This window comes from Larus michahellis, chromosome 18 (genome assembly GCF_964199755.1).
Source record: "Larus michahellis chromosome 18, bLarMic1.1, whole genome shotgun sequence".
NCBI classification, from domain to species: domain Eukaryota; kingdom Metazoa; phylum Chordata; class Aves; order Charadriiformes; family Laridae; genus Larus; species Larus michahellis.
In genome coordinates, this window is record NC_133913.1 from 6,269,859 (window position 1) to 6,283,713 (window position 13,855).

At 46.9% G+C, this 13,855-nt stretch overlaps 1 protein-coding gene across 1 annotated transcript in view; it reads right to left on the bottom strand.

The window, feature by feature from the left end:
* WNT3 (Wnt family member 3) overlaps positions 1-9,729 on the bottom strand; it is a 53,832-nt gene extending 44,103 nt beyond the window's left edge. Inside the window, exon 1 of the mRNA XM_074562275.1 lies at positions 9,516-9,729. Coding sequence (XP_074418376.1) covers positions 9,516-9,595 — 80 coding nt within the window. The 5' untranslated portion in view covers positions 9,596-9,729. The remainder of the gene's footprint in view (positions 1-9,515) is intronic.
* Positions 9,730-13,855: the final 4,126 nt, after the last annotated feature.

A 13,855-nucleotide genomic window follows, 5' to 3' on the forward strand; every position in this document is an offset into this window, starting at 1 on the left:
TCTCTATATATGGGATATCTAAATTATGCAGTCAAGTTCCTGACAAATCCTTCCCATTTCAGGTCTTTTAGGGAAATCACTGATTGATCTACTGAGCGGTATTGGGAACTGAAGAAGAATGAGATTATGGCCACATGCAGGAGCTGGTGAACATCAGATTTCATAGAATCATAGAATCAATGTGTTGGGTTGGAAGGGACCTCTAAAAGCCATCTAGTCCAACCCCCTGCAGTGACCAGGGACATCTTCAACTAGATCAGGTTGCTCAGAGCCTCATCCAGCCTGGCCTTGAATGTCTCCAGGGATGGGGCCTCCACCCCCTCTCTGGGCAACCTGGGCCAGTGTCTCACCACCCTCACTGTAAAGAACTTCTTCCTAATGGCTGATCTAAACCTGCCCTGCTCTAGTTTAAACCATTGCCCCCCGGCCTATGGCTACATGCCCTTGCAAACAGCCCCTCCCCAGCTTTCCTGTAGGCCTTCTTGTCCCCTCCCAACAACAGCCAGTGGAAAACAGGTGTCTAGTCTTCAGGTATTGGGTGGCTCTGTCTACCAACAGAGGAAAGAGACCAGGTGATTTCATCCTTTCTAAGCTCAGATCTCTGATAGACCTTCTGGAGGTCTCCCTTATTGAGTGGTAGCGTCTTTCCCTCAGCAGCATTGTGTCTCGGAGGTTTGCGTACAGTAGGATCCTACCTTTCTGGGAGAGAAATGCCATCACAATTCTCTTGCCATAGATTATTATTTTGAGAAGTACCTTATAACCTTTTAAAGCTATGACAGGTTGGGCATGATTTCCATTACAAGCTCCATTTAGAGACATTGCCTTTAGGAAACCAAGAGTAAGAGTGTGCTTGAATAAAGAAGGAATGCCAGCCTACTGGATTTTTATTTCCAGGTTTGACCATACGTCCTGAGACATGAGCCTATCCATATGGACACAAATAAAATCCATGAATCCACCTTCAAAAAGCCTTTGGTATGAGCTTTATAATGTTATAAATATGATAATAGCTCCTCAGAAGTATTTCTTAGATGCACAAAGGCCTTGACTTTCATCGGGGACTTTGGGTGTGTCCACATTGCTGAATGGCTGGACCCTAAATCCAGAATTCTTTCTACTTTAGTGCTCAAAAATGTTCCATATTTGGTATGCTGTCACATATTAAAACCAGCCAAACAGCGGTCAGCAGGAAGACAGTAACTAGCAGCTGCTAAGACTCCTACTAGATGTGCCTAGGATGTTTCACTCAGGCCTGGCAAAAATTTCAAAACAGGCTCAATTTGAGCCAAATTGCCATAGATACTACTTTGGCTCAACACAAGTCATGCAAATGGGATCTACAAGGCTGAGAGAGTGTTAGCAGTGAGACATATCCAAACAAATGCCATTGCTAACCTGACTGACTACAATTTTTGTATGTTAAGCATGCATTGATCAAGGCAGCTTGGTGCTCATGGTCCAAGAGAGGCACTGCACTCTTCCTCACACTGAGATTTCTGTCGGCAGATGGACCAACAGCTTCTGTGCCTGAACAGTAGATGGGGCGCATTTCTGGATGGCTGGCCTATCTGCTGGTGAGCCTTAGAAATTGAGATTTGTAGCACACATCAGACGAAGACATTTTTCAGTTGCATACATGACAGAGGTAATTAAATGCTGTGTATTATATATCTGCATATTTTCACTACACAGCACAATTCTTTAATCTTTATTATTTCATATTTAAGGTTCCCTTTTCAGTTTTGTTTTTTGTTTTTTTTTTTTTTAAACTGGCTACTTGGATATTTTCCTGCCTCTCCATAAAAAAATCCAGCCACTAGTTTAGGTTGAACTGTTTGACTTGGCAGTGGAAAGGCCTGATGAGCATCACTGAGACCCTGTTGCTGATCTCAGGTGGAAGATAACCTTCTGCCTCCTGGCTACCAGCCCTGGTGAGTATGTGGGCAGCGTTCACTGGGCCCGCAGGGCAGCACTGGACATCAAGTTCCTTCAGAGTGTCAGCTAAATTATGGAAGTCTAAGTCAGAAGTGATTTATTGACCTTAGAGTCATGTCCTCTGACGGTTCAAACTGCCCAGGTCTGCACTGTGCCTACAGGGAGGGAGGAAGGGCTGAAGGCTTTCTTGCGTCTCTCCTTGGCTCACGCACCCAGCAGAGCAGTGACTGCAGTGCAGGAGCTGGAGACCAACAGAGACAAGAGGCACAGTGAGAAAGTGCTGGCTAAAGACCCGCCGTGACCTAGTTGGGGTGGCAATGACTCATATATGGGCACAGAAGACGTATGACATATAGCAGGGGTGACAGGGGTGACAGGAGTGACCATCGGGTTTCTCCTTGGCACGTGTTTTTTGGGCCATACGTTGCCATGGTAAACCTTGGGCTGTCGCATGGATGGGTGTTGCTTTGCTGTGTTCAGCATCCTAATGAAGGTCCCACTGCCTGTTAGACATACGCTGGAGACTGAGCAACCCAGGACCTGTCTCACACTTGGCATCTTTTGTAGTACTGCCGTTGGCCTCAGCAAAGGGTGTACCAGGGTCACAGAAACGATGGCTGAGAGATCGCTGGAGGTCTCTAGTCCAAGCACCTGCTCAGAGTAGGACACTCCCCAGCACCAGCCCAGGGTGGAGAGGGCTTCGTGCAGTTGAGTCCTGCAAATGTCCAAGGAGGGGGTCTCCTCTCCTCCACAGGCACCTGCCTCAGGGCCACACCACCCTCCGGAGCAAGGAGGGTCCCCCATGCAAGCATAAACCTCTAAAGTCATAGATTCATAGAATACTTTGGGTTGGAAGGGACCTTAAAGATCATCTTGTTCCAACCCCCAAGTCCTGGCTTGTGGCAATTGTCCTTTGCTATATTGTCTGGCCCTATAGAGAAAAGATTGGCTCCATCACATTTGTACGAGCCCTTCAAGAAGCAATAGGCTGCTATTGAACATCACTCAGTCTCCTCTGGCCAGACTAAATGAGCCCAGATTCCCACCACTTTTCCTGGTAGACCATGCATCCTGGATCCTTACCGTGTTGGAAGCATCCACTGGCCACTCTCCAGTTTCTCTACATCCCTCTTGAGCTGGGGAGGGGAGGAAGGGGACACTTCTCAACACAGAATTACAGGTGCCCCAAGTGCCAAGCAGAGGATGACAGCTCCTTGATCTGCTGCCCACACTCCCACCCGCAGTGTAGCCCAGCACACAGTGCATTTTGCTTGAGATGAGCCCAACTGTGGACTCATAGTCCCGCTGGTAACCATCGTCACCGTTTCCCCACCTGCGTACACACAACTCTGCCAGTGGGTGTGAAGTGTCTACCTGTCCACATCAAGGTGGGTGTTGACATCTAGCTGGGGAAGCAAGTCAGCATGTAGAGCAACTGGCATGGGAAGTCACCGGTTGATGGCCTCCAGCATCCCCAACACCCCACAACCAGACATGAGCTAAGAGTACCGGGTGGCCAGGAGTCCCTCCTAAATTTCCAGTGCATGGGGTCCCTTAGGCATGTACTTCACTTTGTCAAATGCTACTTTTAATCATAGAATCATAGGGTTGGAAGGAACCGTTGGAGATTATCTAGTCCAACCCCCCTGCCAGAGCAGGATCACCTAGAGCAGGTGACACAGGAATGCGTCCAGGCAGGTTTTGAATGTCTCCAGAGATGGAAACTCCACCACATGATCCACCACAATGAAGGATTCAACTGAAAAGCGATTGGTTTCCAATTAAACTGCCTCTTAAAAGCTCTTTGTGACCACTGAAATTTACTTCTGAATTTTGTTACAGGAATGGTAACAGAGATTTCTGGCTTAAGGGCAGAAACGCTTCTAAGTCTTTATCTGTGAGTCAGAGCCCTTCTCCCCATGTTCCTCTGGCTCCAGCTTGCATTGGCCCTGCGGGACAGGGTGTGCCTCTGGGGCTGGGACACTGCAGGAGGCGTGAGTGGTGAGTTTTCCAGGGAATGAGACTTCCTGGTTTGTAGGGAAATGCGTACATTTCTTATTGCTCTTCACTGCTGTGTTCTAGTAGCATTTTGAAGCTGTTACTGAACTCAGGACTCCACTGGTCCTGACGAGGTGCTACCTGGCCATGCTAACACTCTGCCAACACCTGGGGTCTGTTGAGGTTCACAAGGCTGTACATCCTCAGAAGATCTCCTCTGGCAATGTTTAGGGCCGCCCATGCATGTTTGCTCTACAGGACAGATGATGAATCTGAATTCCAGCTTGAAAAGCTCAAAGTAAGAGCTTTTCATGAAAGTAACATGGCCTGGACCAGCCACCCCATTTGTCAGGGTGGTGATATGGGTTCCCATGGGCCACGCCTGGCTGCGGAAAATGCTGAAGAAAACCTCTAAACCCACAAGATCCTGAACGCTTGTGGCCATTTAGTTATTGACAGCTGTTTTCACGAGCAGCCACCCATCACCCCAGCACCTCTCCTCACCGCCCCTGCCCTCACTGCAATCCCCAGGTAGCTGCACCCCCAGCTCTGGCAGACAAGCTTTGGCACGTGGAGGGGCAGTGGTCTGCGGCATCACCCACCAGCCACCAGCGGGTCTTAACACCCCTCCAGCAGTGTCAGCAGAAGGTGACGTGTGGTTTATGCGTCAGCTCTTCCAGTTCAGATCTTCGCGGCGCAGGCTGCGGGTGGAGGTGCTTTGGCTTCACGTGCCAGACCAGGAGCCAGAGCAGCACCTCGGGGCTTGCACGGTAAGTGCCGTCAGCTCTGTCACTGATGAACTCCGTCATTATCTTAGTCATTTTTCCCCAGAACTAGCTGCATCTTAAGCTGTAGGAAAATTATACATGGGGTCTTTTTCTTCCTTTGCAGTGCAGCTGGATTGGCACCAGGAAACCCACTCTTGCAGCCTGGTGCTGCACTGCAATTTTATTCTTTTCGAATAAAGCTTTAAGGGCCACATGCCTGTAACAAAACACAGACTGCAGGATATAAATGTTTTGAACCTTCAGAGAAGGAAGAAAACAAGACTGCCAAGAGAATGAAGTCTCCCGTTCATTACAGCAAGGGGAGACACTGAGAACTGAAGAAGACGAGTTACGTGTCACCTCAAACTGCATCCACATGTAAATGGTTTTCATATACAGGTTTTTCCTAATGAGGAAGCTACTGTGAGACCAGTGAGAACATGTTTTTAAGTTTCTGTCTACCTCTTCCTAGGGACCCATTGGGATCTTCAGCCAACTTCCAAAACCTCCAGCCTCCCTCTATTTCTGAGGGATAGAAATAAAATTTAATAACATATGACAGTCAAAGACACTCTTCCAGTTGCCCAGTCATCTGCTTAGAGGCCAACAAATTCTGGATGGGGATGCACTTGGTGAGAGTCACGTTTATGGGCAGTGATCTATTAATACTATGTCTCGAGGAAAAATGAGAGGAGTGGGGCTGCATTTTTTACTCCCTGTTTACGTCAATGACTCCAAATCTGCCTCCATTCTCCGGGCTAGTGACACACCAGAGGTTTTCAAGACTCCTTGGTGAATGATGCTCATGTAAGAGGAGAGTATTTGGTAGTTCTTCACAGTTCATGGGTGGAGTTGTAACCCTGGTTGCCTTATTGAGTCTCTGCACATGTATAAGCATCCAGGGAGGGGCTTCTAGTTGTTTCCTGGGCCACAATATCCCTGTTGGCCAGCACTGACACAGCTCTGGCTATGGGCTAGATTTTAATCTAAATCTCTCAGGACATTACCAGAAAGCCCTGGGCCCATCCATCAGTCTGTCTATACTGACATTGACCAATTTTTCATACCTTGACCAACCCGCCCAATCCCAATGACTGAGAAGTGTCCTGTTATCCATGTAAGGGTATTTGTGATTAAAAAAATGACTTCCAAGTGTGATCTGCTGGCACCTAAAAAGGGTGTTGGCATGACCCATGACTGCTGCCTGCGGGGCTGGGGTGCCATCCACGGCCCTGCTGCCCACTTTGCTTCCATCCATGCCATCCCTGAAGGGACAGGCATCCTGGGTCTCCATGGCCTCACTGCGTCTCTCCGTCTCTTCCCTCTCTGCCTCTCTTTTAGCAGCAGCAACCCGGACAGTATAAGTGTTGGACAAACATCTGAGGAAGATTTTGTTGGCCTCAGCTCCTCTTGTCAACACTCTTGCAGGCAGCATTTAGATGACCTTTTCCCATCTGTACCCCATTTGTTCCTTTTCACTGCTGTGATAGGATTGGACCCATAGCAAAACACCACCCCCACTCGCTGAAGGCTACATCCACAGTCTGCGCCATCCCTGGACCTTGCTCAGGCATTTCCTCGCTGGTTGAGGAGAAGACCACGTCAGGGAGGTGCTAGCAATCAAACAGGCTGGCCTGCAAACCCCCCCGCTTGGCTTTGCAGCCCAGGGGCTCTGCCATCCTGCTGCCACCAGCGAGCCTGGACAACTGCAGATCTGTATTTGCACCCCAAAGTCTTTCCCCTTGCACGCCGCCCGTCCAGCCTGCTCCCTGCCCCAAGGGCTGATGGCTTGAGCCTCACTGCCTTGCATATAGCGTGTCACCACTGAGGCCGAGGGCAGGATCCACCCTCCCACGTGATGGCATGCAAGCTGTTGAGTTATGCTCTCTCTAGATAACATAACCAGGTGGCCAGCATCCTTCCCCGGGCCCTCGGTAAAAATACAACTCAGTGCAAACCCTCAGCAGCTTCATCTTTTTGCTTTTATCCCTTCCACCGCACTGTCGTTGATGTCGTGCTTGCCGGCATTGTCTGACTGCACTGTGGAGCACACGGATTATTCCAGCCACCCCTACACCCATTTACAAGGTGCCGAGACCCCCTCTTCATTGCACTCTTTTTCCTTGTGCGCATTCAGACGCTTCCTCCCCGCTACAGGAATTTTTTCCCAATTATGCCCCAAAGCAGCAATGATGTGTTTTGATTTCATTGCCAAAATATTCCCTATACATAGAAAAATACCCAGTAAGATTGCACCAGCAGGACCAGGCACCATCTGGTCAGCAGCCCTGGGGTCCCGCAAGATGAACGGTCTTCCCAAAAGTCTCGTATTTAGTAGAGACGGGTTTAGCTGAGGATAAGGACGCACTGATGATCTCCGGTCCAGCCTGGCCGGGAGGGATGCAGGAGCCCAGCGCAGGTGCCTGGGCTGATGCTGTGCCCCATCTTTGGTTCCCTCCCCCTGTTTTGGGGTGTGTTGAACCCTGCAAGTGGGACTCGTCCCCCAGAGCCTGTGGCATGCCTGCCTAAAGATCAGAGGATCAGGAACACAACCGGAGAAGGATGCTTTTTTAGAGATTATGTATTACGTCATGCTAGAGTACACCGTGCATAAGATCTCAGCTCCACAGAGCACATATTCAAAGCCTTCGGTGGGACTGAAGGAGGTATTTAATGTTGTGTGCTATGGGAAGCATTGTCTCTGCCTGAGCAGTTGGGGAGCCCTGGCCCACATATTTCTCCCCTTCTGCTCCTTCAGCCTTCAAGAAGCCTCTAAAACCCTATGCCATTTTTGACAGCCCCTCAGTCCTACGTGGGGCACCTCATCACACCCCGTCAGTGCAGCGGAGGCTCTTTGGCACCTTGCCATTGTCAGAATCTCCAAAAAATATTTCACGGTGCGGATTTACAGAATGAAATTCTGCGGGTAGCTTGTTCGACTCCCTCCTCTCCCATGGATGCTGCTTGCCATGCCCCTGGTGTTCCTGTCTTACTTTGTATTGTTCATTTTGGGTGAACCTGTAAGGATTTGGGGTGAAGGCAAGGACGTGGGGCAGACACCTGTCTGCAGTGTCTTCTCCTGAAAACAGGGAGAGACATTTTGCTCACAGGGACGTTTTTGCTTCACGGTGAAAAAAAACCCCAGACCTTTTCTTCAAGAAGATTTTGGTTCCTTGCCCTGAGAGTCGAAACCCTCCTTGATTCAGGCGTTAAATCCCGATTTATATCAAAGCCTGAGGCAGGTCAGGAGCTGGTGAGACCCTGGGAGAGCGGATGTTGTGGCAAGGTACCTCTGCCCCACGCGGATTTGCGCCTTTAGATCCAGCCACGCAATTTTTGACCTGTCCTACAACCCACCGCGCACCCCCGTTCAGACACGCCGGTCCCCAGATGAAGGAGAAAAGGGATGTAAGGAATCAAAGTGATGCTTGTCTCTATTTTGGTAGGCTCCCCTGCCCCAGGCTTTGGTCCTGAAGTTCGGCAGCCACGCTCAGGGCGAGGAAATAATTTAATTCTTTAGGAAAACATGCTGTGATTTAGCCATTTCATGAACCTGGGTAGCTTTTAAATGCTTCCTGAGCGTGGACTTCTCATTGTATTCTCAGTCTTTCTCTACTGGAACTGCACATTTTCATTCTCAAAGTCCACGGTAATAAGTGGATTATTAAAAAAAAAATATATTCGGCTTTTCCCTTCTGATTTCTAAATATTCGCAGACATGGCAGTCCATTTCCAAGTTCACTCCCACCTACTTCTTGCCATCTCCATGTTGGTACTGAAAGGATCTAATTCAGTAATAAAAAAAGAGACTTTTCTGGAAAGGCGAAAATAACCCAAGAATCTCAGCAGCACCAAATCCCACCATCTCCCTCCTCGCCCTAGAGATGATGAGGCTTACAGCCCCTACCTGGCACATACAGAAACTTAACGAGACATATTCCACTGAGAAATCCTACATGATAAAGAGAGAAATTAACTGAAATATTCTGTTATGCAACTCGCTGTTTGCTGCGTCTAAATGACCTGAAATGTTTTATTCTGTAATTTTTGTTACAAAGTGCTTCCAATTACATTTTGTTAATATAGTTATTTATATACTGTTCTATTTATTTTTAAAATAAGTCACTCAGGTTTCTTAACAGCCACATTATAAGATATAACCAAATCTTTTTAAAATTATTTTTATTGTTGGTGCATGGAAATAAGTGACATTTCCATAATTAAAAAGAACAAAATCCATCTTGGAGGAATTTTACTAATGAATATTTTCTCAGGTGCCATTTGCGTTCTCAGCTTATTTGCCGGACTAAATTCACATGACAGAATACAACAAAAGAAGAGAAAGAAGTCCAAAAACTGCAGCAGCCAAAAAATAAAATAAAATTAATTTTTTTTTAAAGGATCGATTACCGTTTAATGGAAAGGAAGGAAATACCTGCTACACAGTCGTGCGACAGACAAAATTCCTATTGCACGAGAAAATAAAAACGCATCCTTTTACATCTAAAACAAATGCCTATTGCTACAGTGACGAAAATGGAGAAATTAAGAGTGGTGGGGAAGACTCCATTTGCGCAAAGGGAAACCTAGACATTGCCCTTTAAAAATAACCTCCAAACTTTTGACTAATTACCGGTCAAATCTGAAGAAATTATGCTTAGAATCAAACATGCAGTCGTGGCCAGCTCAGCAGGGCGAAGGGTGAAAAGGAAGGAACACGCATACACACGAATCCCATGGCTAATAATCAATTAATTCATTAATCAATCATAACAAGAGGGAGCGGGGGGGCGGGGGGGGAGGAAATCTTACCACCAAATTGGGTAACCGGCTAAGACCTTTGTGCCATTGAAGAGAAAAGATAAAATTAGTCCAAGCAGGTGGTAATCCATTAGTCCAGGCTGGTGCAAGGGGAAAATCTCAGCGAAGTTTTCAGAAAAACATTAAGTGCGAAAAATGAAGAATCCCCCTCCTTCCAGGAAAAAAAAAAAAAAAAAAAAAAAAGAAAAAAAAAAAAGAGTTAAACAAAGTCCCTTGTAGTGCGGATGACTTTCTGGCTTGTCAGAAACACACCTCTCCAAGCCTTTTCCCTGTAGATCATCCAAAAGCGTCTATTAAAAAGTGCAGGGCTTGGGGATGTCAGCAGGCAGCCAATCAGACCGCATGGCCCAAGGTGAGGGATGAGTCTCAGCTCAGGGCTGTCAATCACGCCCTCCTCCCCCTCCACCCCACAACTTTGTTCCTAGCCCTCGCTTCCACGGAGAAACCCTCTTTGCAAGAGACTTTACTGGGGCGGTGAGGTTTTGGGTGTTTGGATTTTATTATTTTTTTTCCCAGTTTTTTAAATTTTTTTTTTTTTTTTTTTTTTTTTTTTTTAGATTTCACGTAGAAACCCAGGATGCACAGACCCTGCTTCTGGCTTGGCATGCCAAGGCGTTGCAAGGTAAGGACGAAGGGTGACTGCAATTGCGCTTAATCTCACGGTGGGGGTGAGATAGACAACTTATTCTTTAGATGGAGAGGGAGGTGAACGTTAACCCTTGCAGGAGACCGAGCTAATGGGAGCACCGAAGAGGCAGAATAACCCTCTGAAAGCATTGATGTGAGCCACGTGGGCAAAACTCATTATGAACTTTAAGTGAAATCTGCGCTGCCCAGGTTTTTCAAAGTGTGCGGGTGGGATGGACGGAGCGGGGGAAGCGGTGTCAGCCTGGTTTTCTGTTGAGAAAAGAAAGCCATGTCATGGTGAGAGTGGAGCAGGCAGACGGAAAGATGTCCCATTGATGGATTTCTTGTGAAGTGCATCTCTGGGTGCCAAAAGATGAAAATATTATCAGAAACCCACACGCGTAATAAAAAAAAGAATCACTTCTCTATAGAGGTTGCTTGTTGGAAATAGACCCAACAAAGATTTTCCTTGAAAACCCTTGTTATTGCATGGAGACGCTGCTTTTACAGGAGCTGCTGTGTCAGAGTAGGAGATTTAGGGGATGACTCAATGGAATGGGACAAAGAAAGGGCAGAAGCCAAAAAAGGTGGTTTTGCTCATAAAGCATGGTCAACAATCCCAGCTCTATTGCCTGCAGTGGAGCTGCCCAGTTTATGACCACCTGCAGACTGGGTGCTTTAGAAGTAGCCGGCAAACCAATTTATTGCAAAGCAATGGATATATATATGTGTGTGTGTGTGAGTGTGTGTGTGTGTATAGGTCCAAGGTCCTATCTTGGGCAGCCCAATGCACCGCATGGTCTTGAAAGCTACAGACCTTCTGATATTAAGGGTCTGGGTACAAACGTATTCCTTGTTGCTATCTAATTACTGGGATGACTCTGTCCTTCTTGACTCCCAGTTCCTATAGATTTTAGTGTATTTGGACACTGACACTTAGTGCAGAGCTGTTTTCATAAATGGTAATTGTTTTCCTGGCCATCATGCCTCCAAGAGAGGGCATCCACCAGCTGTTTGCTCTGCACCTTACCTCTTCATCAGTCTCTGTGTCTGCTGCAAAAACTATGAGGCGAAGCTTCTCCAGGCTTAGTCCTGTGGGTTTTTCAGCTGTCTATGACCCATCATAGGTGTTAAACATGGCTTGTTCCTCTTGTGGGATTTCAAAACCCAAAGGATATATTGGGGGTAGTCTATCCTGGCAAATCTATTACCTGGCACCCAGCTATGTTTTAACACAATCATTTGGGTTTAGGAAAGCAATGATTTTCAAATGAGCATTTGGAGACACATGGATTTAATCTGTTCTACTAAATTAAACGCTGCCTGGGAATCTGAATTCTATTGTCCATGTTTTTAGCTATGAAGCATGGACCCTGGCATGGGCCTGACCTGGCCAACTCTCGCAGCCCTGAAGAAATTTTAGTCACAATTTGGCGTTAGTGTTGGACAGGACTATTCCAAAAAGATCCTTAAGATGTGACCCACCTCTTCTGGAGGTTAAGTGAGTTTAGCCGGATGGATGAAGGTGGTCCTGCGTCCCTGTCTCTCTGTTCCAGTGCCAGGGAATGGTCACAGGCACTTTTAACTTACTGGTTAAAGTAACCCATGGAGTATGTGAGTTGCCGCTAACGAGCCTATAAGTCTATCCAGCAAAAGCAGACCTTTAAATTGCTGCAGAGGTTTGTACCTCTATTGGTGGATGACTTGGAGCTGCATAAACAGAATAAAAATTAGAAGTACTGAGCGAAAGCATTTCCATCATTAAAATATCAAACTGTTAAAGAGGCGGTAAAAGGAGAGACTGAAGCGAAATATCTGAGGTGATACTATGGGTGACTGACATCCCATGGAAAAGGATAAAAAATCCCCAACTCTACAGAAATCCATCTGGCGAAAGCTTTTGAAATATGAATTAAATGATTGGTTGGACCATATGTGGACACTCAGCCAGACAACAGAGAAAAGGTATTTCCCCTTTATAAAGGTCTTGGTGGTTGAGATGTTCCTGTCCATCAGACACTGGGGAGCATTACAAAGTGCTCTTTATCCATTTCTTGATGCTAGGATTTATAAATCAAGCCAATAACAAGCTATAAAATGCTGCTTCTGCAGACAACCAAGTGGGGGAAAGTGACCCAAGACCCAAAGCCCAGAGACTGCTGTTGTGCGCAGGGCAGAGATCCCAGTGTTGCCTCAGGAAGGGCTGCGTTACAAAAGCAGCCGAGATGCTAAAGCACCCACCCCCACCCCAGTAACTGCCCAACATCATGTCGATGTGGCCGCAGACAGGTTTTGAAAGATGAACAGCATGTTGGTAGAGATTTGATCCCGAGCAGACTGAAGTCAAAGGAAAACTCTAAAGACTCAGGCAGGGATGTGACAAAGTTTCACGGGTTGCCTGTCCTGCCGCACCTTTTAACTTCTCCCTTCCGTTGCTCTCTTTGTCTGCTCTGAACATCATGGACTGTTTGTCCCAGCATCATGAGGAATTCATGTTGTCCTACCTTTTGGGAAGAGACTGGGGTTTGAGCGTGCCCACAGTTCCTTTGGCTTGGAGGTCCCGCGAGATCCTGCGAGTAGAAGGTACTTGTCGCCTCTAACCCCGTTCATATGTGACTCATAGTGATTCTTGGCCCCAAGATTCTCCCACTGAAATGAGTAGAAAAACAATGGCAGGTTTCAGTTGTGTCTTTAGTTGTATCAGCCTAGGTCCCCAAAGCCTTAAAATGGCAAGCATGCCTCACCAAGGAGTATGACCTGTCTCGTAGGGATGAAGACTACGTTGTCTGTGAAAGGAACAGACTTACTTTCAGTCTTCTCTGCTGTGAAATGAAAATCTGATGCGTACATGCTAAAATTATCCTGGGGATATTCCATGCTAGCCTGAACAAATATTTATAAGTTCTACAGCAAACATTAATTTTAAATGTAATTTCTAAGAGCAAATGACAGTTACCCAAAAGAGTGCAATTTCAAAATTTCACTCATAGATACCTCCTTGTGCTGCTGACTGACAGTTTTATTTACTGAGGGTCTTTTCAATCACATTGGTCTGTCTAGTTTGGCAATATTGACTCTTATAGACCAGTTTCAATATGCCCAGAAATGAAAAAAGTTGAGGAAGTTAGAGGTTTGGCTGCTCAAGAAAAGTCCTGTTGCCTTTACAATGTCAGTACAAAGGTCCTTCTGTATTGTGCTAACATTGTGGTACCGCAACCTCAACGGCTGTAGGTGCCAAGGCATCCGTAGGGATCCTTTGGTTTGTTCTAACGACACTCCAGCAGAGGAGCATTGCAATCACATTGAAAACATGTCTCCCCTTCCCTTCGGCACTCTTAACTTTTGTCACTTTTCCTTCTTTTAGCTTTTCTTCCTGTCTCTGCCAGACTCTACCAGCAGGAAGAAGCCAAGTGCCTGGGGAAGCTGACGGGACCATGGGGTCTCCTGGATTTGTTCTCAGCATGTCTTTCAACACACCAAGCCACTGATGAGTGCGAGACCAGTGCTCAAACCCTTCCTGGTGCCCTTCAGCTGCCCTTGGTGGAATTCCTCCACAGTCAGTGTGACGTGAAGAGGATGCCTCAAACCACACAGAAAAGGGCAAGAGATGGATGACCTGGGGTTGCTGCTGACAGAGTTTAGACACCTGGTTCGGTGCTTTGGGGAATGTAGGGAACGTACAAGACCATGGTGCGGTGCTAAGC